Genomic DNA, 26,684 nt, shown 5'->3' with positions numbered 1-26,684 from the left:
ATTACTTTCATAGACGAGGGGTGTTGAGTAAAAGAGTTATAGACGAGGGGTGATATCGGTGAATATCATTTTCCCCCTCGTGTACTTTCACATTTCGGCACTCAGATTGGGTTAGCCTGAATCGAGCTCCTCTCGGTCGCCGTCGCCTCCTCTCCGTTGCCGTCAACTCTCCTCCGTCGCCGTCACTGCGCCACCTCCGCCTCTTCTTCTTCTGCATCGGAGTGGTAAACCTTCCACCAACTAATTTCAGTCTCTTTCGAGGCTCCTGCCACTGTAAACTCCAATTCTTCTCTCTCAAACGTCACACGTATTGTTTGATACGTACGAGCTTTTGCTAATTCGAGGTTGTGTATCTTAATACGAACATAACAGAGTCCCTAGAACTCAGAGCCTAACAAATGCTGGGGTTCACCTTTTTTGTTTTATTTGTTTGGGAAATTGGTTTTTATGTCAGTTTTGAATTGTTGAATGGCAGCAATTTATTCATGGAAGTAGACATTTCTGGTCATTGAATTTGCGTTTGTGGTTTTGTTGGAGCAGTGAGTGATTGTATTTTCTTGATGGATTTTTTTGCCTGCTTTAAGTTCAGATGTTTTGGCTGTAAATTGTGGAGATGCTGCTGGTGGGATTTTTTATTAGGTAATATAGATATGATATGGGAAAAAAATTCCTACTGAAATTCAGGCTGGATTCGTTTCAGTTTGATGAACTTTGACAAGCTGAGACTGACAGGATTCAACTCAATTCGACTCGTTTGTACCCCTTTCAAACACTAGTAAGTTCTGCCCATCGATCCTCGGGTGGCGACGAGTCCGCTACTGGTGCTCGAAATCTGATCCTGAAATAGACCTGGTATTTTTGTGTGTGTGTTTGTCTATACGCGTGTATACATATTTATATATCCTTGTATTTACATATAGCTGAAATTAGGGCCCCAAATTATATATAGACTAAATAGAGAGGCAAGTGATTTCGTTGGAATGGGCAAGGCATCTGTTTATTCATGGTTTCATAAAAATGTGCAGGAAATCTATTAGTTTGCTTGATTGGGAGTTGTTTTTCTCGGTTTATACGATCTGTTTTTTCTTGGTTTAGATTCTTTTGTGCTTGGTTAGGATTTTCAAGCAGTATTTTGGTTTCGGTTGAGATTCTGAGTTAGGATTTCAAATTACTATATCGTGAATTAGTTGTTTCTGTTTACTTTAGCGATTAACCATTCGGTTCGGGGAGTACCCAAAACCTGTATGGTTCGGTTATGGTACAAAATACAATTGGTCTCAATCCGTTCGGTTGTCGGGGTGGATTCACGTACGTGGAAGTTTTCGGGTACGGTTACCCCAATATCCCCCCGAGCCACTCCGCTGCCATTCCTAAATGTGAGAAATGTTTCCAACAAAAGATTTCGAACAGATTTCTTCATTTCATTTGGAGTGTATGAGGGTGACTATGCGTTAAACCCTCATGATTCCCTCTACTCATGGCCACGGTTCAGGACCCTTTAGTTTGCATATTTAAATCTATGGGGAAGGGCAATGCAAAGAGAACCATGGAGGACTGGGCTTTTTTGGAGATAGATGTTGCCGTAGTTGGGAAAGGTGGACTGGGTCATTTTATGCAAATAGCAATTAACACGCACATTAGGTATAGCAGTTAGAATTACACTCCACTAGGCATTTTGGGAATCTAGAAGCTATTCTCTTAGATGGGCTCTAAGCTCTTCTCTAAGTACTATTGCTTTCGTATTTTCTTTTCTTTCTTATGTGTATGCCATTTAATTGAATTGTTTTTAACCCTCTAGATTGATTGAATGTTATATTTGGTGACACGTGTGGCCACTTGCAACAAGTGCAGCTAAGGGACTCTACAAACTTGAAGTTTTTTTATTACTAGTACTAAATATTATATTGCCAAATAAATTTATCATTTGAACCAATCACTAAATATTATGTGATGATGTGACATATGACAATTTGAAGAGGCGAGTTTGGATAGTGAGTAAACTTCTTCAAAATGGTATAACAAGATCCCTCTCACATGACTTTTCAACTGTAGTTTGATTTCAATTTTGCTAGCTAGACGAGTAGTCCATTTTGTAGGATTTAAGTTTTAAGTCAATGATGTTAAAACTCAGCTAACGGATTTGATCGCATCACTCAACGTAGGTCCCCGGAACAAAGGTGCTCTCCTACAGCATCCCCGGATTCCTCTCAACGTCAGCAACGGAAAATGAAGACTAAGAACTACATAACTACTTATTGTCTTTTCAAGTGCTCCTTGAGATACCTTGTCCATAGATCGAATTCTAATTCCCAATATTCAAGCCAATTTCCAGGTTGAGTTATCGTTGCATCACGTTTGCCAACAACTTATTTGCAATTCTGTTCTGATGACAATGAAATATGTTATCAGCTTAAACATTGTGTTGTGACTGTTGTCTGATCAGTTTATTATTGGAATGATGCTCAATGTTCTAAAAATTGATTAGCGCTAGTCGGGCGGAACAAGGGCGCCTAGCGCCTAGGCAGGGATTAGGCACTGACTAGTTAGCCGCCTAATCTAGGCGTTGGACCCCCGCTTAGCGCCTAGGCGGGGACTAGTCGGCCTTGGCGGCCGACTTTTAGGACACTACTGATGCTTTATTTCTTCTAGCTTCCGATCTCTTCAACAACTGAATGCTATTTTGGCTATGAAAAGTACCCATTTCATCTTGGTATAAAATGCGAGTTATGAGTTGAACGATATGCAAAAACAAGTGGTGTGTATATTGTAAGAGCGGATTAATAGAACCTGAGCACCAGTGGGATGATTGCCATAAAGATCCTGGGGCCACAATGTAGAATACAGTTCTATGAATGATGGTTACTCGTATATTGTAAGAGCATATTAAAGAAGATCAGGAATCTAACTACTGGAGGAAGAAAATGAAAGAGAAAATGGATACAGAAAATGAAGGATTTTCGTTCATCAATTACAGAGATGTCATGAGCCTTTTTGTAGGCTTACAAAGGTATCTGAATTAAATACAAAAGAGGTGCAAGTTCTCTTTATAACTGTGGTCAGTCAAGCCATCAATTCTGTTATGGTTGTTATCCTCTCCAATCAGGAGCCACTGAGCTGGAGCTGAACTGTTACACCCTTGGGACACCTCACTAGCACACATGCATGCATACATTAATGTGCCTATCATTTACTAATTCTCGCTTGTTTCTGTTGAACGAGATTGACATGGACAACTATTGATATTATCCACCCATAGTTCTTGAAAATGTAGAACTCATTTCTCCGGTTACACACTTGTCGTTATTTTTCTTTGTGTTTGCTTACAATTTTCAGGTTTCAGATGTCAGTTCAGCAGAACTTCCAGACCACTTGAAACGTTTCTTCCAGATCCTAAGCGGAATCTTCCATCAGTTGTCCACCTCTTAAGAGAATACATAGGTAGAGACCTAACATCCGCAAGTAATTTTTCTGGACATACTCACAGAATCCCTTGTAGATTCTTTGGTTCAGCACCAATAGTTATGCAGAGGAACCCGATGTTCTCGACCATAAATGCTGATGATATCACCAAATTTAAGGAAATTTTAGGGGAGAAAAATGTAGTTCAGGATGAAGAGGCACTGCTTGCTGCAAATACAGATTGGATGCGGAAATACAAAGGCTCAAGCAATCTTTTACTTCAACCTAGGACCACAGAGGAGGTTTACATCTTTCTTTCCTGCGAGATTGTAGCTACTTGTTTTACCATCTGTTGCATAAGAATTTCATTTCCACGTCTCGAGAGACTTTTCGACAAGGTAGACTAAGCTGTTAGCGTGTATGGGTGGGACGGGGGGTGTACTATTTCTTTTCTTTATGGTCCCCTTTTCTGGTTTGAAGGGCAAAAGGTAATTAGGAATGTGCATGCTTTTACTCTTAGTAAATGACTTGAGGTAATTTATGAGCTCATGCCCCTTGCAAATTTCAGTTCTGAAGCAGAGAGGAGAAATCACAACTTCAGCAAAGAACTCATAATATTTTCTGAATGTATTCTGCTGATTAATCTTCAAATGCAAATCTTTTGGATTTTGAAATGCATTCTTTTGGGGTATAGGATGGTTTGCAAGTCTATACGAGTGGATGTTTCTATTCTTCTCTTTAGAAGTTTTGGAGGAACCAGACTGTTGTCATGGATGGGACAATTGAAAAAGTAGGTTCAGGTCATCACCTGAATGTATGACATAGGATTCTCATAGTGTTGTTGGAGGAGTCATGTGACACGTTTCCACCTTCTCATAAGCAATAATCATTTGGGATTCTCTTAGTGGGGGGGGGGGGGGGGCGGCGGTGTGTGGGGGTTTCTATTTTCTCTTGCACTGTATTCTGTTTGATGGGTTTTCCCTTCAAATTCTATGTTAGACATAACAGGGGCTATTCAATTTGGACTAGGATCCTCTCATAGGATAATCACTTCTCACTTCTATTCAATTTGTTCTAATTTCTCTTGCGCTGTATCCTATTTGATGGGTCTTCCCTTAAAATTCTACGTCAGACATAATAGTTTCTATTCAATTTGGACTAGGATCCTCTGAAAGGATAATCACTTCTATGTGCCTTCAACAATTTAGAAGGAAGCCCATCATTGTATCATTTTGATGATCCGAGTCAGCTATTTTGTTGGGCCTGAGCCCTTGATGGCTATGCGTATCCTATTAACCTGTATTTTTTAATGGATGATTTACACATCGGAGCTTACAAACTGTATGGCTTGGACATTAAAAAATGGGACCGCAATGGGCCTCCTTATGAATCACAAGAGGTTCATCGAAGAGATTCGCATAGGAGGGAATCATACTCCATTGAATATCTGCTGTATATCTTCTACACCTTTTTTTTCCATTTCTCTAGGGATTGTTGGTACTGATTTATGGAAAATGCTAACCTCCACCCTAAGGGCGGAGGATAATAAGTAAAAGGTGCATTGATATCCGAGAAAAGTATATTGATAGCTGTGAAAATGTATTAATATCCGTGATTTGTGTATTGATATCCGAACTTTTTTGGGATTATTGGGATACTATCCTCTGCCTAGTGGGTGGAGGTTTTTATGTTTGGAGATTGTCTGTCATTTTTTGTGGACATCGAGATTGTCTGACATTGTTGTTACTTTAATTGCTTCCTGGCAGGTCTCTCAGATTCTGAAATACTGTAATTCCAGATGTCTGGCAGTTGTTCCTCAAGGTGGAAATACAGGTCTCGTAGGGGGAAGTGTGCCTGTTTTTGATGAGGTATTATAGTTGCCCAGAGTGATAAATAACACGTTTTCTTACCATTACGGTTGTGGTTACAAAGTTGCACATGCTTTAGGCAACCAATTTTGAAGCTGATATGTAAAGAGGAAAAGAGAGACTTAGTCTTTGCCTACATCTTTGTGTCACACACATGGAAAAATGGTTCTAGCACAATAGCTTGTTGGTACTTGGTAGAGATTTGGTGCAATGTGAGTTGGTATGTGTTGGAAGCGTGTCAGGAAATCTCAGAATGACACACATTGGCATAGTGAATTTTAATTATCGTACTTTAGTTTCATATTAGCTTTGGACAGTTGGAACTGCCCAGTGGTTGAACCTAGGAGGAGCCCATTGGAAATCCCACATTTCTGATTGTGTTCCATGATTCCATGAACTGCAAAGGAGACTTAAACCTATAGCTATGTGTTATAGTGCAAAACCATTTACGCACTTCTCTCCTTATGTTTCTATAGATTCATTTGCTAAGGAAGACAGTGCTAACTTTTTCAGTCTCACTTGTCCTGGCTTATGTTCTGTACTACGTTTGTTCCATTCTTCTTCATCTTGATTTCTTTATTCCGTGAATCTAACTAGGTTAAATATCGTCAGATCCAATATCTCTTCATGTTACCCCTTATGGTTTGGCTTCGAAACACTTCAACCATGTCCTTCAAAAATAGCCAAAGGTACCTTACGTAGCTCCATATTTCGCTAAGACTTGGGATTGTGTACGGTGGTGGACCCATGACCAATTGTTACAGTAGGTCGGCTAGTGTATGGATATCACTCACAATCCAGTTCAACGTGACAGATCCAAGCATATTTAGATCGATAGGCATTATATCATGGAAGTATTGAACAAGGGTTTGATTTGTATGGAAGATCATTTGGCTCATGTATTTATTGAAGGGCTGGGTAGTATGGACTTTCAACCCATTACATGCAAGTTGGGCATGAAATAGCTATGAACAAACATGGCAGGAAGTATTATGCTATGTCGTATAAGGGCATTTGCTCTTCTCTCATTATGTTATGTGACAAAGGGAAACAACCCTAACTTGTGAGTCTCTCTTTCCTTGCTGTGTATTGTGTATCAAATTGCCTTCATTGAGTCTCTCTTTATGTGATAATTTCCTTTGCAGGTAATTATCAATATGGGTTCCATGAAAAACATCATTTCTTTTGACAAGGTATGAAGGCGCCTCTAGATGGTATATTTGTTTCAAGGTTTTACCCCATCTCACTTCATACTCATCACCCGGTGACATTTTCCTTTAGGATTCATTTGTGAATGGGCTACCTTATCAGTTCTCCCTTTAGGTTTTATCTTTCACTCATTGGCATTCGTACGGTTACGGTGATCCTTAAAGCTTTACTAAATTGTCGTCTATTATCTTTGATATGAAAAATTCCATCTCATGTATAAATTCTTGAATGCCAACTTGAAACTCCACTTTTTCCGAAGTAACTCAATTCTCCCGGTTTTAGGTAAGTGGTATCCTGGTGTGTGAAGCGGGATGCATATTGGAGAACCTGGTATCTTTCCTGGATAACCAAGGGTAACTACCTGTTAACTCTTACTCTTATTTGGCTGGCATATTTGGCAGGCATGTTTATAATACCTAGAACTTCATATAAATAACAGGACCAACAGTTCAATAAAAACCCCAAACTATGAATAAGCTAAGAAGCACTGACATGTGAGTTTGCCTCACATTTCCATGTTGGACAAGTTTCGGACGCTGGCATGCTCCGGACACGTGCAAGACAAATTGAAATAAGCTTCCAAAGTTCCAATTATTTAATGGTACCTGGTTGGACATGGTGGGGACGCACTGAGGATACTTGTAATACTTATGAGGTCAAATTTGCCATGGATGCTTAATCCTGTATATTGATTAGTGATGGTTGTCTTTCTATCTTCAGCACGCTAATATTCCTTATCCAATTTGACCTCTAATTCAAACCATTATTCAATAGACCTAATGTTCTTGTTTATTATATGCATTTAATACAAACATATAGTATAAACAGTTTTACTTAATGTGCCCCATTGTGTCCTAGTTTTTGAAAAATGTTGTGTCCAGTGTCCACGCATCCGTGTTGTGTGGTGTTCTTATCTGTGCTTCTTAGCATTTAAGACCTATTTGGCTGTGTTACTTAATGTGCCCAATCATGTCCTACTTGTCAGAAAAAGGGAAGAGAGAGAAAGGATTATGTAACTCTTTCCTTTTATTTGTTTTTTTCTATCTGTTGATGCTATGCTTTAATGCTCAAGTTGACCATCAAGCATGTGCTCTGTGTCCAATTATCATCTTATAAGCGCTCTAAATTTATAGTCACTCCTTCATGCAATTGGCTGATAGGAGAAGATAAAGAGCTTAGAAACATGTACGTTGTAGGTTGCAAATTCTGCTCAGTAGCATTTTGTGCAAACACACGCACACGCAAACGCAAATTCACATTTGTTGTTATTGCATCAGGATTAAATGTGGTTATTATCATTGTTAAGATTAGTTTCACTTGGAGTGCATAAGTGCTTGCATATTAGAGGTTTAAGCACCTAAACTTGCATGGACACACTTGAAAGTTACATACACTGCATTGTTGTCTTTTGGTTAGGCACCGGGCCTCTTCCAAGCTTGTTTGACAATTGATGTAACTTTTCGGGATGTATGCCGAACCTGTCAGCTGTCAGGCTTTTCTGATATGCTGTTTTGTAGCTTAGTCAGTTCTTATAGTCCTATACTGTGTTATTTTCTGCTTTTTTTTTATTAGGAAGTTCGAATGGAATTAGGGAGGGTGATATCATAACACCTATAATGTTAACTAAGATAACCTTTTTACTCTGGTTAATAAAATTTTCTTTGTTCAAAAAAAAAAAAAACAAGATGACCTTTCACAATTCTTTATTGTGTATAGGATGCACAATGAGAAGGCTCTTTACTTCTCTCTGCAGTGTTGGTTAATTTAGTGTGCAAAACTATACTAAATAACTTTTATTTAGAAAAAAATTTGTTAGTTTTTCTCTCTCATTTAATTTGGCCCCCCTCGATTCAAAATTCTTGCTCCGCAACTGTTTTAGGATGACAGTATATGAGGATACACGGGAGGGAAGATTGAAAGCGATTTACGAAGAGATTGGAAGAGCCAATCATTGAAATTTTAAAAAATCTAGGAAAGGAATAACGTCATGTATTTGTACTCAAGTTAACGCTCCCAAACTCATTACTTCTACTTGTGAAGGGGGGGAGGGGAGGAGGAGATCAAGAAGTAAAACTACATATGATTAGAAAATTTGAAACAAACTTTACATCTCAAATTAGAGAAGTTAGAGCTTTAGAATAAGAATGAAACGATTTTATCAACCCAAGTTCCAAAAGGGGAGGAAGCAACAAATGTATTTGGAGTTATCCAGACCAAAAAGGGATACATACGACACTTCACCAAATACCCTTTTACAACAGAAAAAAAAAAGTAAAATAAATGCTAATTTTGAAAATTAAAGTACTGCAACTCACCAAAACAGTGCCAATCCCCATTCAATACTTACTTTTGTGGGCGATAAGGGATAAGGGCCGCTTGTTGGTGCGGCAGAGACTGGGTTTTGTTTGTTTTGCCTCTTTGTTACAAGTGTGATTGCATTACCAAATGACCCCAAATGGACTCTCTCTCTCTCTCTCTCTCTCTCTCTCTCTCTCTGCTGTTATTGCAGATGACGAGTTTGACTCTTAGTTGCATTGCAGGAACCTTCAACTATGCCCACGTTTCTTCAACGGAAACGCGTTTCCGCGTTCCCGTCGAAGGAAACTCCAAGAAACCCGTCCCAATGACGACGGGAACTCGTTCCTTACCTATACGGGAACTTACACCCAAAAAACGGTTGAGAGACTTACAATTCAAGTTGCAATTGGTACCTTTAAAGTTGTTTTGATTTTGTTAGTGAGCACATCTGATATTAACCTTCTAGAGTCATATTAATGCCCTTAACTTTTATGCCTACTTAATATGCACAAAGAGCTCTATTGTGTAATCACGTGCTACAATAAAAAAGTTGAAATATAACTAGAAACTTATAATTTTAATAGTAATATTTTATGTGGTAGAATAATATTTTTATATTGACATTTAACAATATAAAATTCCAAAATATATTTATAATTTTAATAATTTTTCCTAACCGCTCCCAATGGCGCTCCCACACTTCTGTGATCATTCGCTCCCCCGTCCCCGCCCCCGCTCCCGCTTCATGTAACTAAGGTTTGACTAGTGGTGTTGTACCCCATCACCATTGCATATTCTTTTGTCTCCCTAGACGACAATTAATTCTGTGAGAAATTGATTCAAACGGGGAGGATGTTCTGGCAAAAGATATTAGGATTTTGCCAAGGAAAGTTACTTCACATAGTTTTTGCCTTTTTGGGCACTCTGGAATGAAGAAATCGTAGGTTTCAAAATTCCTGGTTTACGAAGCCCTGATTGGAGTAATCCGTGAATTTTAAGGATGAGATGTCTAAAGTTAAAGCATTTGTGCCTATTCAGTCAGGTGGAAGAGTTATCTTCCGAAATGACAACTCGCGCTAAAGTTATCTTCAGAAATGAGGCAACGGTAAATCAATTCTATATAGATACACATGCAGAAGGGAAAATTCCGAAACTGAAAGAGTAGAAAATGCTTTGGTTCTTCTGACTTGAGTACTAGAATAGATGCACGCATATAAAGATGAGAATTGGGAAATGCTTATTCTAGTCTCAGTTAGTTCGTATGTTCCGTTGCTATGAGCTATTAGGTGCCTTCTTTGGATTTTGGTTGTTTTGTTTCCATCAGTTGTGTATTTCTTAGCAAGTCTAGGTGGTGGCTGCTGCTTCCAGTTTTCTTTGTGTTGCAGAGCAGTATGGAAACCTAATTTTTAGATTTTGGACTTAACCATGCCACCATTCAGATTTGTTATGCCCCTGGACTTGGGGGCGAAAGGAAGCTGCCAAATTGGCGGCAATGTTTCTACTAATGCTGGCGGTTTGCGCTTTGTCCGCTACGGATCACTTCATGGGAATGTACTTGGTGAGGCTTGTTTTCCTTCTTATGCATTCACTGTGTTTTCATTTGTATCAAGAATTTTTTTTTTATTGTGGTGTTTCATGCATTAGTCACTTTTATGAGTCTCCTTGTGTGAATATATAAAAAAAGTTTGAAGTTCTACTATGAGAGCATTCAGCATTCTACATTCAGGGAAGAGGAGAAAAATTGATGTAGTATGTTTTCTTTTTACTTTCATTTATAATAGCTAAACAGCATCAACGAATATATAATTTTTTTTTTTTTTGGTCAAGCGGAAACGAATATATGATATATCTATTTCAGGAATTCAGCATATAAAAAGCTATTTGCTTCTAGTGAGTGGAGTTGACCATATAGATATTTATTAATATGTGCATATGCATATGTATGTCCATGTGATCTAAATAATACACCATTAGTTTGTTGAGGCCTTAAATAACTATATCAGATTCATAGCCTAAGGAGCTAACAATTAATGCTACCCAATTAGTGCTTACAATCTGCTTTTCTTCATCAAAGGTTTGCAACCCATTTTCTCCCCCTCTACTGTATAATGTAAAAGCATAGTACATATCCATTGCTTAGGAGCATACTTACTTTTAGTATAGCATCTGCAAGGTAAGTAGAAAATTTCTTCTTTCTAATACAAGTGTGGAATAAGTGACAGATGACACTTGGTATATGCAAATGTTTCTCCCCCTGCACTACACGGATTACACTTTAACCTCCATGTAGAAATGTAAGGAAGGTGTACTCCGAACCCGCAAAATTTACACTTAGTGCAATTAATCCCTGCTCATTAATGTTTACTTAATTGTGAGATGTTTGTTAGACATTAGAGAACGACACATGGTTCTCACAGTTACTTCCGTAAATGGTCAGCAAAGTTATAGTGGATCCCATTGAGAACGTGGCCATTATAGCAAATTCTGTCAATGCGTCAAAAAGCATCTACCAGACTACCATGGTGGTTCCAGATAGCAGGCAGAATCACTGGACGCCTTATTGTGATTGCTTGCCAATAAAAATACATCGATGGGGAGGAAACTAGTGGTGTTCTATTTCATTCTGTGGCACGCGGGAAGGGCTCGTGCAGCTGCAGCAGGATTTGAAAAAGGAATTGATCGTGATTTTCCATCTTTCCCTCCCACCTTGAGTGATGGCTTTTGTGTGCTAATGTATCTGGTGCTTGCGCATAAACAATACACTTATGATGGTATAATTATTTTGTCATGTCGTGATAAGGTCAGCAGTTGAGGCATGGGGTAGCTGCACTTTGTAGTGAGTAGTTGGTGAGAATGTTCGGATTTAAATACTACGTTGGCCTTTTTGTCAAGCTTTAGAGCTGCATAGTGTTTTTTTTTTCCACAAGTGCTAGTTCTTATAAATCTCAACCAAAAAAGAATCAAGGTAGAGGGATAAAACCAAAATACATCAAAACAGCAAACTAGCAGCAACAAAACAAAAGCTGTACCCAAAACCATCTAACAACCTAACTATACAGGCTTTAAGATCCTTTCAGACAAACCCCAACTAGCCCAGAGAGCCTAAATTCCCTGGTACAACTTCATCTTCCTCCTAGAGCTCTTGTAGTCCCAGACTTCATTGTAAATCCTGAGAGAAACCTGATCTTACTCTCTGGATTTTCCCTAAGAAATTTTGTAGTCTCTCAAGGGAGCACCTGACACTGTTGCATCTGCAACCTCTGCCTTCCCCATTTAGATTAAGCCACTCCAGAATATTTATCATCCTCCAGTGCACACTTTGGATCAAGTTCCTGCCCATCAACCCTTGCGATTCTAGTAAAGAGAAGGAACATTCAAAAAGAGGTGCTTGGTGAGACTCCACACCATTTCTGCATAGGCAGCAGTTCCCATCAAGCAGCATTCTGGTATTCAGTCTTTGATGAATAGCAAGCCATAAAATAGGGGACCATCTAGGGACATGATTCCCTCTCATAATACCTTAGACCAGTTCTGAATTGGAAACTTAGGCCTGATAGCACTGTAGGAAAAGTACCACTAGGATGAGGCACTCATGCAACAGAGTCTACATAGTCGGGTATAGGCAACAGATTTTGAGGAGTTTGGGTATTACGGATTGAATGGCGTGGTTCCTGTATCCATGCCATCACCATATGCCATGGTCAATAATTGAAACAACCTTAGCACTTAGAGCTCTGCCCAAATTAGACACCATCACACCACCCTTCCCCCAAATCTAGTGAACAAGGGACCATGGGGGTGTTAATTATCTAACCATTGGAATGTTTTCTCCCCATTGCCAATTTGGTACTAAATAGACCTGCATAGTTGTTCTTTTGAGAACATAGAGTAGCTAAACCTAGGAACATGTAAGGTGGTTGTGAGTAGCCCACCTCGTGTCACCTCCGAAACAACCATCCTTTTACCCCTTTAGTGGTTGCGGAAGCTCCACAAGAACCTGAGTCCTGTGAGGCAAAATCAGGCTTGCCAACAGCACCACGGTATCCTGAAGATTTATTGGTTTGGAGGCTAGAGAGAAGGTTCCTTGTTGGTAATGTACCCACAGTACAATGGCCTTGGCCCATTGTCACTGAGAGAGAGACTATGCCACATCCTCAAATGCATCCACTTAATTAATAGGATGTGATGTCTCTAACCTGTGGCGGAACCACACTATGGCAAGCGGGGTCACGCGACCCCGCTGAGTTCCAAAATACCCCTAGAGCAAGTATAGTTTTGAGGAGTATTTCGTAATTTTGCCCCAAAAGATAATATTTTTGCCCTGAAAATCCCAAAAAATTATATGTGGTAGATATTTGACCCCACTACAATCAAATCCTGGGTCCGCCCCTGTCTCTAACAAACCTTATCAGATAGGATTGCCCCATGCATGCAGCTTGTCACTTAGGTAAGTTCTGTGTGGCCTGCATCTAATCAACTAAAAGTTGATATCTCTCTCTCCCCGCCTTGTAGTGCCTTCCAAACACTCCCTCCCTCAACAACCCGATGTTGAACTCTGGTGGCGCAGACTACTAAAATAGCTATTCCCCAATCTATTTGTTTTCTTTGGCCTTTCAAAGAATTCTGTGCTTTCCTAATAAATATTTGGTGTTTTGCCTGAGGTTAGTGCAATATATGATGCGCCTTGGTTTTGTCACCTTTGGTACTTACTTCTCTTACTTGGAAAAGAACGAAAATTATGGAGTGAGCACTCTCACACACCATTTCATCCATTGCTATATCCAAGTTCTGCTGTCAATCCCTTAATCTCGACTTGAGTAGCTGATAGGCAGTAAAGTTTCTTCATTGCACATGTATTTCATTTGAAGCATATTATAGAACAATCTGTCAGGTCTTGAAGCTGTTTTAGCAAATGGTACTGTGCTTGACATGCTTGGGACGCTACGCAAAGATAACACTGGGTATGACCTGAAGCATTTGTTTATAGGTAAAACCCTAAACATTCCACGATTATTTGAGTATTTAATCTGTTATTAAGAATAGAAATCCAGAGCTTTTTTATTCATTCCCAAATAATGTAAAAATGCATGAAGTTATAGTTTCTGCGTTATGTTATCCATGCAATTACTTTGGATTAGGAAGTGAAGGGTCATTGGGGATAATATCTAAGGTATCCATACTTACACCTCCGAAGCTGTCTTCAGTAAATCTGGCTTTCCTTGCTTGTAAAGATTATGTCAGCTGCCAGGTAAGATCACTCTGAAACGATATTCCGCTAATTTCTAAATAGGCAAGGCATGTCACATGGTGAAGTAGTGTATGGTCATAGGAGATCTGATCAGGATTGTGCCGGGAATAAATTCACTATGAATAAATTCACGATAATGCAAACACTTAAAAGGCTCCTGAAACTTATGCAGTATGTATTTCTGTACTTGATTTTTCACAAATCTGCAAGAAAACACGAGCACACTTGCACAAAGCATGGACAAACCTGTCCATAGATATACTTCATTTTGTCCGTCAAGTGAAAGTTATATTAGATCTTGAAAATCTCTTGTTATTGCTTTGTTAGAAAAATGTACCAAAAACTTCCATCCTTGCTGACATGTTGGTTATGGATTTGTGTTCTTTTCCCATATTGCACCATTATGAATTGCCTCTACAAAGAAGTTGCATCCTATTCTACAAATCATTTCAGTTTCAAAAATGTTATTGTGAGGTTCAACTATGAGCTTGATTTGCAATGTCATTCTAGCTTCTTCCTATATTGTAATGTTTGCTTTTAATGTTATGGTGATTCTTTGTCGTTTCATCAGAATCTACTATTAGAAGCCAAAAGGAAGCTCGGCAACATTCTTTCTGCGTTTGAATTTTTGGATAGCCACTCAATGGATCTGGTAAGTTTTCTCAGGTGAATACAGATACTTAAACTCTTCCCAAGCACTAACCAAGAAGCATTGCAATGATATATAACTGCATACCAATGTATAAGGTCCAGAAGCTCCTCAAGAGCCCAGGGCCTTTGAGGCAGGACTTTGGGTCCAACAGTAGTACCGCGTGATCTTGGCTTGGAGGCTAGAGAGGAAGGTCTACCTGAGTGGTGTTCCCATGACTGAGAGAGAAGCTATAATCGCCCTTATGTTGAGATAAGCTCTATTGCTAACTTTGCGTGATGTCATTTGAGTAAAAGGGCTAGGTTTGTTGTTCTTGTTTTGTAGGATTTGAATAGACTAGGATTCAGCTCTCTCAAGTTGAGAGGAGGCAAAAAGATGTGAGAAACCATACTGTTGGTTAGAGGCTGCTGCCTATCTCTATCGTCTTCTTCCTTTATACTTATTCTCCTTGTAGATTCAAGGCCCCTAGATGTTCTAGGTTTCCCCTATTTTATCTCTATGTTCTCCTTCTGGCATCAAAGCCCCTAGTAGACTCTATGGTTTCTCCCCTTTCTTGTCTTTCTCTATTGTTCAATCTTCTCTCCAATGTCCGCAATATGCTTTAAGTCGATGATATATATCCTATCTTTTGTTTCAATTTTGGTGAGTTTTCAGGTAATATTACTCTGGCTAGTTGCAACTGGTCTACTTTGGCTAGTTGCAATTGGTCTAGAAATACAGAGCATAACCACATTATTGATAAATGATTTTGTTAGCATTGCCAATGCTCATGTTTTTTTTTTCAGAACATATGGGAAAATCCTGAAATCGTACTTGTAGACACTTTGCAGCTCGATGTGTACTGATGAACTAGGGAATAACTTAGTATGCCGATCTTGAATGTCAAAGTTTTGCTTTGTTTTAAGCATGTTCCTATGCATTCCAATGGAACTAAACTTCATTAAACCTTGGGTCTCACGCCACGTTACACCTCCTCTTTTCCAGTGTTCTAAAAGTCAGCCTAGCCCCCGCCTAAGCGTTAGGCAGTTAGGCGGTGGTCCAACGCCTAAATTAGGCAGCTGACTAGTCGCCGCCTCGACGCTTGGTGGCCAACTAGTGCCCAGGCACTCCTTTTCCGCCCAACTAGTGCCTAGCAGTTTTTAGAATATTGATTCGAAGACGGGCAATCATTGTTAATTGGTGTTGTATGTGCAAAAGAGATGCGGAGACGGCGGATCATCTTCTCCTTCATTGTCCGGTTGCGGGAGAGCTTTGGTCATTAGTGTTCATGTGGTTTGGTGTGATGTGGGCCATGTCGAAAAATGTAATGGAACTCTTAATTGCTTGGAGGGGTGTTAGAATGGCAAAGAGAAGGAAGCAAACTTGGGCTTTGATTCCACTTTGTTTGATGTGAGTGATTTGGCGAGAAAGGAATTTGAGATGCTTCAAAGGGGTTGAAATGTCTTTGTCTAGGATCAAGAGTGTTTTAGTGAATAGTTTGTATAGTTGGGACAATAGAGAATGTTCTCCTTCTCTTGACCAATTTTTGGATTGGTTTGAGTTTTTCCATCCTCTTGGGAGTGTATAGGGCCTTTTTTGTCTTGTGGCCTTTTTTTGTGTAATTGGGTGGCTTTCCCTTAAAGCCTTCTTATTAATATATTTATTTACTTGTCAAAACAAAAGAATATTGCTCTCTTCACGCACAAAGGTGAAGAGAATTGCTCCTTATTCTCCACCGTGACATGAATGGAGACTGTCTAGTTTAGAGAAAAAGTTAGCATGTGTTGTTGCACTGCTTGTTTACACTGCGTGTTCTTTGCATGGAACAGGTTCTTAATCATTTAGAAGGTGTTCGAAATCCTTTGCCTCCCTCAATGCACAACTTTTATGTCCTGATTGAGACAACAGGGAGTGATCAATCTTATGACAAGTAAGTCACTTACTGGTAATACATCTTTTATCTACTTCATATAGTTCTTACATCTTGATGAAAATTTTGTTGTCATCTAAAATTTTTGCTAGCATTAGGGTTTAATCAATAATAGCTCTTTGCATGTTCCTGATAAAGAAAAGTTCTCTCATTTGCCTTTTATGATACTATTGAAGGAACAGAAAAGGTCGGTTTACAATATTGTGTTGATTGCCTTGTCAAAGCATTCAACTCAAACCAATTGGTAATGAGTGGAGAGGCCACTCATGTTCTAGTTTTAGAGGTAATAATAAACTAACGTGGGACAAGCTCTAACGCACCCCCACATGGGTCGAACGTGCAATCGATGACTCACACGTGGAGAGGTAAACAAAGAATCCATGGCATAGGGAACATAACAAAACAAGATGCACTTACGCACAAAAAACAACGCAATCAACCAAGAGAGGTTTTGTCCAAAAGCCTTGCTCTAATATCATGTTAAAGCATCCAACTCAAAAATAGATTGGCAATGAGTGGAGAGGCTGCCCGGGCTCATGTACTAGTTTTGGAGGTAATAATTACTCAATGTGGACAATCTCTAATAGTCCTCTATGATATGCTTGAGTTCAGTTTCAAGATGCTTTATTTGTTAGTTCAATTCTTTGGGGCTGCTGGTCATTGTAACAAACATTTAACTTGTCCTCGTCTAAACTAGCTGAGTGCCATTGCGCACCTAACATAACTTATATGGAGATATTCTATGACGATAAACAAAAAAAAGGTGTGTATTAGTAAAAAGGTAGACTCCATGTTTTTTAAGCAATCGAGGGTGTGCGAATACTGTATGTGTTGCGAAAATGTGGAGTGTTTCAGCGCATGCTGCAATTTTTGGATCTAGAAGTACCTGTGGATGTAATTTAGAGCGTGCTCAATTTTATATAGCACCATAGGAAAGCATAAGTGAGATCCCAACTAGAAGTGTAATCTACTTGAAGGTAGAAAACGAAATGCAGCTTAAAGCTTCATCTGCATTGATTGGAATTAACTTCATAATTGCTACTCAACTCTTAGCGAGGGAAATATTGAGAATTTTTTCTTGGAGATTAGAATGTCCACTTTAGGAAAAGATGATAATTTTTGGATTTGTCTTGAAGCATTCAGGAATTTGACCTCTGTTATGTTTGTAGTAAACTGCAAGGTTACGAGGGAACACAAAATCAACTCATCGACGCACGGGTTGATCCTTATTCCCAGCAGATTCTATAATGTGATTGTTTTACGGAGACTCTAATTATTCCTTCTAGGGTCAGGCTGATCACATTCGAACATGAGTTGCTCTATCGGGCATGCTGACATGGTAATCTTTGACATGTTATGCAGCCCTAAACACATCTATTGTACTTCCTGATCACTATTAGTGTGGTTTTTCATTGAGTTTGACACGAGCTCCATAAGCTTTTCAAATTGTAGCTGCACAGTGCAAACGATAGATGAGGCTGGATTAATATTCTATCCTACTCCTGGACAAGTACTATGCAACTTAATGCATCAATCTGTCAACAGTTCCCAAAACAACGTGATCTGGAAAAGGAATTACTTACCATTCACGTACAGTTATCTGTAGGGCTGATTCAAGCTTCATTGTGGTCTTTGATTTTACATTATGTCATCTGCAACATCATCATCATTATTTGTGATGTACAAACTTAGATTCACCTATGATGCTTCATATGAAGAGGATGCAGTTTCTGTGATCTTACGGATTGCATTGCCTAATTATTCCACTTTTCTAGGGCTTATGTCCATATGTTTTACTCATAATTTTGTGTTCATGCCTCCAGAGAGAAGCTTGAGGCCTTCCTACTTCGTTCTATGGAAGTTGGTTTGATATCTGACGGTGTTCTAGCCCAAGACATAAATCAGGCGTTTTCCTTTTGGCGTATTCGTGAGGTTCTTCTACTTAACATATTTGTTGGAATGAGGATTCATTTCTTGATCAATATTAGAATGTTTTTATCGTATAAGAAGGCTCTCAATCATGTCATGTTCTCATTTACTTTTAGCTTCTCTTCCACAGTCCCACCTCTTGTTGCTTAACATGGCACGAGAAAAGCCTTAACCATTAATAAACTAAACTATTTGGATTATGAATTTATGATTGTGAAGATTGAATTTTGAAACTCCACTCATAAATCCCTCAGCTGTGCAAGCCAGGCAATCCTTCCTCGTTATTCTTTATTTTCCTCATTCAGCTGTGTTTCCTTGCATAAGTTATGTCAACGACCTACTGCATACTTGGTATGCCCTATGGATAGAAGTGGATCTGTAATTGAACTTTTTAAGTTACGGCGAATGGTTTACATATGTTTCTGTTTCTTGTCAAACTAATGTCAGTATGAAGTCTTATACGACTCTTTCACTTGATATGCTTTGAACTTCTTTTCTTTCAATCACACATATCCTTTGAACTTGGATGCTAGTTTTTTCTTCTTTTTTAACTTAAGGAAGCATGCAATATACCTGTACATGCGGGGGTCTGTACAAGTGTTGAGAAGTTATGTAATACTCATGTATTTGCTAAATTTATCTCGTTTATCTGCTAAATTAAGTTATCCTTTGTTGAGATTTTTCTCTCTACAACTTGTGCAAGGATTATTAAGGCTGCTAGCTTTGATTCCTCCCCTCCCCTCCCTTCCTTTTTTTTTGCTTAAGGAAGCATGCAATATATGCAGGTGTCTATATGTTTGTTAACAAGTCATGTAATAGTCATTCATAGGTTAAATTAGATTCCTCTGTGGATTATTCTCTCTACAACTCTCCTGTGGATTACTACAGCAGTACAGCCCCTTGGGCTTGTTTATTTGCATCTTCAGTATCTCTTCTCAAATTTGGGCTGCCTAATTAATAATAGCAGCATCTTTTGGTGCATCAAGTTCCCGGCAGTTTTGGCTATTCATAGTTGTCATTCTTTGATATTTCATTTTGAATTTCTTGCAGTTCAAAAAAAAATTAGAATTCCTTGCGTTGATTCTGTTTGTGTCATCACAGGGTGTACCCGAAGCGTTAATGAAAGCAGGGGCTGTATACAAATATGATTTGTCACTTCCTATTGAAAAGATGTACGATCTTGTTGAGGAAATGCGAATGCATCTTGGTAACGTCATTATATTTGCTACTAGCAATAGTTAGCCAGGGTTTTTCCAATACATTCTTTCTATGTTGGATGCTTGGGAGGTCATTATATATGCCAAAACAATGTTTTTCGCAATCACTATCACAAACTTACATTACTTCCTTTTGGTCTTGTGAATCACTTTCTTGATCTTTGGATGTCTCAGAAGTAAAATGTTTAACCTCCTTAACCTTTTATTGAGTTCTAGGTCCTGCAGCCAAAGTAGTCGGCTATGGACACCTTGGAGATGGTAACTTGCATCTTAATATATCACTTCCAGAGTATGATGATACTGTAATCTCCTTGTTCCTTCTTTGTTCTAAGTATTTTTCCCTGAATTGATTGTTCCTAATTCTAATGCAAACATTGCAGGTTTTAGGCCAAGTTGAACCATTTGTTTACGAATGGACATCTAAGCACCGCGGGAGTATCAGTGCTGAGCATGGCCTGGGACTGATGAAAGCTAATAAGATTCACTACAGCAAATCTACTGAAAGTGTGAGTCTTCTTGAGATCATAGACAACGTCATCCTTCCTAGGTGGTTGATTAATATTGAAACGAACTACTGAAGGCATTTAAAAGATACGCTTAGATATAGAGGTCTTTTGCAACACAAACGATGGTTTGTTTTTTGACGTCATCCTTCCTAGGTGGTTGATTAATGTTAGAAACACAGCTCTACAGAAGGCATTGAAAAGATGAAGTTTCTACAGTGCAATGTAGATTTCTTTTGGAACATAAAACAATGGTTTTTTATTTAATATCTTTTTCGGTTCCTTTTCAGACTAGGAAATTGCCAAAGTCTATATCTTAAGGTCTTTAAATTTATTCCCCTCATGAATTTTTTTTGTTTTATGCCAAAAATAGAAAAGTAATTTGATTGTTGTAACATTTAAACAATCAGTTCCCATGGCAGAAAGAAGACAGTAACAGCCTCGCCTACCAAACTGTTTGTGACCTTTCCATTCACCTTACGGCTAGGACTAACATATATAGCAAAATAAATGCAAAAACGGAAATGTATATGAGTTTCAACGTTCCTTTTCTGATATGTTGAAGCAAGTTTTCCGAGTTCTAGAAATGGTTTATATAGATGTTCTTTAAGAACAACTACTATCAAATATGCTAATTGGTTTAGTTTATGTCAGTCTGATTGAGGTAGTTAGAGGAGTTGTGACAGGAATGAGCAATTATCTAATTTCTTTCCGACTTTTGAACTCAAGAAAATTATGATAAATCCATTAAATGTAAAGATTGAGTAGACATAAAATGCTTGATTGTCATTCTTCAGAGATTGAACACCTCAGCTAGATTCATTTTGGCATTTCTAACATACATAATCCATTTTTGCAGGTGCACTTAATGGTTTCCATCAAGAAGTTGCTCGACCCCAATGGGATACTCAACCCATATAAAGTTCTTCCATCATCCCTCACGTCCTAAACTTGAGGTGAGACAGTTGTCTTTTTGGACCTTTTTAACTCTGAATGGTCACATTTTTTACTTCTATCCTAATTCCTAACTACTAGTTTTATTGTAGCAAGTTTGTTGTTTTATGGGAAGTACTCAATTTATGAAAATTTAAAGGACCAAACTGAATACAAGTTCTTAGGGTCATGCCGCAGAGCTAGGCCCTCAACAGCTATACAGCATAGTCCCAGCAAAACACCGGAAAAAAACTCTTAAACCACAACTAAGGAAACAAACAAATCAAAAGGAAACACTGAAAACTCCATTCTAATTTGTTAGCAATATTCCACTGAATAAACTTCATGCATCATAATGAGACTTGTTCCTCTGAGAAGGTTTAATCTTCCTCAAGGAACTGAGTTAATCTCTGATGCTAGAGACAGTTCTCCCACAGTCTGATCCTGAGCCTGAGCCTCAGCCTGATTTTGGAAGATTCTCTGCTTTCTTTCTGTCCAAAGATTATATATTGATGCTGCCACGGGAAAAAAAAAAATTTTTACCACAGTTATTTGTAACTCCCTCTCACATGAGGTGGGTCCCATGTATGTATAGGTCCCACCCCAGGTGAGGGGCATTACAATAACCGTTGTGTTAAAAAATTCCTCTTTGGAGCATTTCAACCCTTAACGCTAAAAGCTTTTCCCCTCTACATGCTGCACAAAACATCCAATCTACATTGACCAATCCGAATAGAACTCCTCTCTCACTGTCTGGCCTGGGAATAAGGACACTCGAAGAAAGGGTGGTAGTGAGTTTCCCTTGCATTGTAGCACAAGCTGCACAACTGACAGGTTTCTTGCATTTCTACCCCCCAGCTGATCGTACTGTCCTTAGTGCTCAACCTTTGTTGCACTTCCATCCACAATATGAAGGCCCATCTGGGAATTATTCTCCCACCCCAGACCACTGTATATCAGCTCTGAACTGGGTTTTAATGTCTAATTGCATTCCATGCAGAATTAACATTGAACACCCACTAGCACGTGGAAGCCACTGAACTAAATCTTCATTTGTAATCTCTGGCTGCAGATTAGGAGGGCAGTGAGATGTGATACTAATGGTTAGTTGGTTACCTTACTTCTTGGTTTGGGCCATTTTCATTGTCCAAGCTAATTGTCCCCAAGCCTTTAATAAAGGGCTCCCGGACAATTGTCCAACCATAGGAAAATGCCCTTACCATTACCAATCTCATGTTGAACCAGAGGATGCCCCTATTCTGATATATACTAAGCTCCTTTCTGATTCTCCATGAAGCATCCGCTGGAATATCCATGTGCCATATACATTGCCCTTTAATAATGTATGAACCCATTTGACCCATAAGGTGTCTGTCTACCTTCAGGCACAGAGTCCACAAATGTCAGACTGTAGTGACCTTATTCTGTTCATCGATTGGTTGTCTTACATGATGAAATTAGCATTGAAACCCCTGCAAGTGTCCTACCTATTCCTCTCTAGTGGGAAGATATTGGAACCGCAACCTGGACGGACATTATCTACATGAGTTCTATGTGCAATTACACAACAGCTATGTGCAATATTAGATATGTACCGTAGGATTTTTTTAACAAAATTCCTGATAACACAATTTTGGTGATTGGCTTCTCTTCTAATCGCAAATGTCCACATCGGAGCACCTTTCATGTCTATGTCACATAAGGAAACATCATCTAGAAGGAATAAAATGACAGTCGGGAGCAGTCCCGTATCAAGTTCAATTTTAGGAGTTATGGCAGCATGTGGAATGTCAGTTTCAGCGAGAACGAAGGTAAGAGCTAGCTAATCAAGCGTGGGTTGTCGTAGGGCTCATCCTTTGCAGTAATCTAATGGCAGCCGTTTTCTTGCTCTCTCTTTTTTCCTGCTATTACTGCTAAGAATTTGAAGCAGTTGCCCGAAATCCTTGAATTTTCGGCCGACCGTGTAACTGGCAGGCTTGTCATCCTCATAAGACTGCTTTCCTAGCATATATATGCCTTAAATATATATGCCTTAATGAAATTTCTGATGACACAATATGTCCACCTCGGAGCCCCTTTCATGTCTATGCCAAAAAATGAAAACCTTCTACAACGAATGAAATGTCAGTTGGGAGCAATCCTGTATCAATTCAAACTTTAGTAATCATTGTATATTTTTTTATCTTGACTAGGAAGCTGCTTGGCCTCAGCCATGATGCCTTTCTTGATTTTGTCCTCGTAGGATTTATTTTCTAGCTCCTTATCACCTAAGAAACACGGATGCAGACACTAACGCGAACCTGGACACAAAAACCACCACATAATTAGTCTAGTATGGCCAGATACAACTCTTGTAAGGGGCTTGAAAGCCTCCACAATAGGCTTTGTTTTTAGTATGGTCATTAGTGACAGCGGTACGAACATCAATCTTTGTCATCAAAGACTTTTATTTCCTGCTTGTCCTAATTTCTCATAAGATAATTGAAAGGGCACACTTCTAGGATATCTTATGGTATACACATCCCTTTTGTAGGTTAGTCCTCAACCAAACCTTCCAATTTCTTATGTTTACCATCAAATGCATGCAATGCTTAGAAGTTGGACCAAATTTCCTGGCTAATATGACTGCTCAAAGAGTTAATGAAAAAGTTCCTCATACTCAAAATTACAACGGGCAGGAGTTGGTTATTGATAAACCTCTTTCAATCCACTTGAGATGTGCTAGAATTTACCATGAAGATAGGTCCAAAGGGGAATCATTTAAGCTTTTGTGGAAAATTTAGTTTGCCAACCCAAGCCCTATTTTGCCTTTGTTTACCATGAATTTGTTTTTTTTCTGGAAATAAAAGTTACAAAGATCATAATGTAAAGCTTCAAATGTTGATTTCTTGTTTTACTGTATGTGATTTGCATGATGGAAATATCATTTGAAAGGGAATGTCCAAAAAGAGGTGGAGGCCTCCCACATAGCTCCAAGGATAGCTTTTACAAGAAAATCAAGCAAATAGTAGTTCTGATAGAACTAAGATTGGATAGTGGTGTGAAAACTGGTGTGGAAGAGGTAAAAACTAGTGTGGAAGAAGTAGAAGTAGGTGTGGAAGAAGAAGTGGGTGCAGAAGTAGACGTAGCAGCTCGTGTGGAAGGAGTGGGTGGACGTGACACAGAATATTCAAAATATTCTATCAGACTTATATTGAACCCTGTTGCCCATTCAATTCAGGAAAATTGTGTGGGGTTACATTACAGATTGATCCACAATACAGAGTTTCAGAGGCTGAGGTGATGGCAAAGGATGAGGCAAGTGACCTGGCCATATTGAGACCGAAGACTAAATGCAAACTCAATTTCTTGAAGTTTTTCCAATTGGAATGATGTGATTACTCCATCAACGGAGATCTTATCCATTTGTCATCCTACTTCACCTATGAGATTAGACATGTGTCTTACAACTGTGTTTTTTCTGAGAGGATATGTACCCTAATTGTGTGAACTAGACATATTGAGGGAGAATTGTGGAAGATGTAATTGGCCCGGATGACTTGGAGTTTGGAGGTTATGATCCGAATCTAAGAATCATCAAGAACTTCAACGGTGGAGAAGGGTCATCTGGGGGACCTGTTTTTGATTGCCAGGGCAAAGTTATTGGGCTTGTGGCTTTCCGTTATCTAAGCTACCTATTCGCAATTCATTTTCAAGAGTTGCAAGAATTTGTTCAGAAAAGCTTTGAGGAACCGGATGAAGGAAAGGGCAAGAGAAACAGCAAGGGTTGGGAAACAAGAAGCCGCAATGGACAAAAGGAGAAAAAGCAGTTGATAGTATTAGACTATTAGTATATCTATCAACCTCCTCTGCTTCTTCTCCTTTCCTTTGAGGAACCGGATGAAGGAAAGGGCAAGAGAAACAGGAAGGGTTTGGGAAACAAGAAGCAGCAATGGACAAAAGGAGAAAAAGCAATTGATAGTATTAGACTATTAGTATATCTATCTACCTCCTCTGCTTCTTCTCCTTTCCTTCACTTTGGCTTATTGTTTCCCAACCCTTGCTGTTTCTCTTGCCCTTTCCTTCATCCGGTTCCTCGAAGTTTTTCTGTACAAATTCCTGCAACTCTTGAAAATGTGGCAATCGAAAACAAGTCCCCCGGATGACCCTCCTCTACCGTTGAAGTTCTTGATCCGGATGATTCTTAGATTCGGATCATAACCTCCAAACTCCAACTCATCAGGGTCAATTACATATGCCGCAATTCTGCCCCAATATGTCTGATCCTCCCAGAAAAAATACAGTTGTAGGACACATGTCCAATTTCAAAGGTGAAATAGGATGACAAATGGATAAGATCTCCATTCCTGGAGTAATTGCATTATTCCAATTGGCAAACTTCAAGAAATTGAGTTTGTGTTTAGTTTTGGTCTCAATATGGCCAGGTTTCTCGCCTCATCCTTTGCCACCACTTCAACCTCTGAAAACTCTGTATTGTGGATAAACCTGTAATATACCCACACACAATTTTCCGGAATCGGATGAGCAACAGTGAGGATTAATCCTCACTATTCAATATAACTCCGGTAGCATATTTTGTCTCACCTCCACCACACCAGCAGCTACATCTACTTCTTTTTCCACACCCACTTCTACTTATTCCACACCAGCTTCTACCTCTTCCTCATCAGCTTTCATACCATTGTTCAATCTTGGTTCTATCAGAACTACTATTTGCTTCATTTTCTTGTAAAAGCTATGTGGGAGGCCTCCACGTCTTTTTGGATCCTTTTCGAACGATATTTCCATCTTGCAAATCTGAACCCACCCTCTTCCTGAGGACTACATACTTGATCCTAGCTAATTTTAGCCTAGAATGCTTCATATGTGATCCAAACCATAAAAATGCCATCAAAGAACTCTCAATCTCTTTGGTCATCTTGCCAGGGATAAAATAGAACTCCAGTAAATTCGAATATTGAACAATATTGATTGATTTAATGCAGGGAGCATCTGAGGAAGTCTCCAGGGGCAATTGGTGATTGACAGACTGTCCAGGACGAAGATATGTTATGCACCAAAGAATGATGCTAAATTTGGGGATGGACTCAAAAGAGGTTGACATGTGGACTCCCAATTTTTTCCTGATGCATTAAAAATAAAGCATGACTCAAGGACGGAAGCATGTTTGGCATTCCGAAGTAGTGATGGCCCTTAAAGCAAAGTAACATTAAGAGTAATTATTCTCTTCTTTTTTTTTTGCGGAGTACATTAAGAGTGTAATCATGTGTTTAGAAATGTGCTCTTTATCTCTTCAAGAATGTATAACAAGAGATCCTACTTTATCGAGACTTTGTTGCCAAACTCAGTACACAAAGCGGATCAAAAAAAAAAAAAAACCTCAGTACACAAAAAGTTGTTTGTACATCAAGAACTCTAAAAACCATGGACCTGGGTAGTTGTTTTCCTTGAGGCCTCCATAATGGGTCACTTATGCGGCGGAAATGGGGCAAAAGCCTTCTTGTGCTTGGGCAACTGTCATC

At 39.1% G+C, this 26,684-nt stretch overlaps 1 protein-coding gene across 5 annotated transcripts; it reads left to right on the top strand.

Annotated features, from left to right (window-relative positions):
• On the top strand, positions 1-26,490 carry LOC131314665 (D-2-hydroxyglutarate dehydrogenase, mitochondrial). Of its 5 annotated transcripts, XM_058343472.1 has the most exons (18): positions 51-224; positions 701-852; positions 2,163-2,332; positions 3,334-3,701; positions 5,166-5,267; positions 6,413-6,460; positions 6,759-6,829; positions 10,214-10,332; positions 13,666-13,761; positions 13,913-14,022; positions 14,594-14,674; positions 16,480-16,580; positions 18,404-18,512; positions 19,611-19,716; positions 19,943-20,028; positions 20,107-20,232; positions 21,089-21,185; positions 26,148-26,490. In XM_058343472.1, exons 3-17 carry the CDS (start codon positions 2,227-2,229, stop codon positions 21,176-21,178), a joined length of 1,719 nt encoding a protein of 572 aa, XP_058199455.1. In that variant the 5' UTR covers positions 51-224; positions 701-852; positions 2,163-2,226; the 3' UTR covers positions 21,179-21,185; positions 26,148-26,490. The 5 variants fall into 5 exon arrangements, with proteins under 5 accessions (XP_058199453.1, XP_058199455.1, XP_058199452.1 ...); XM_058343470.1 differs by lacking the exon at positions 701-852 and having other exon boundaries at positions 1-224; XM_058343469.1 differs by lacking the exons at positions 51-224; positions 701-852 and adding an exon at positions 546-639 and having other exon boundaries at positions 2,132-2,332.
• The last annotated feature ends 194 nt before the right edge of the window (positions 26,491-26,684 follow it).

The sequence above is a fragment of the Rhododendron vialii genome, chromosome 13a, assembly GCF_030253575.1.
Source record: "Rhododendron vialii isolate Sample 1 chromosome 13a, ASM3025357v1".
Lineage (NCBI taxonomy): Eukaryota > Viridiplantae > Streptophyta > Magnoliopsida > Ericales > Ericaceae > Rhododendron > Rhododendron vialii.
The sequence above is the reverse complement of the archived record's forward strand: the minus strand, read 5'-3'. Positions and strand labels throughout refer to the sequence as shown.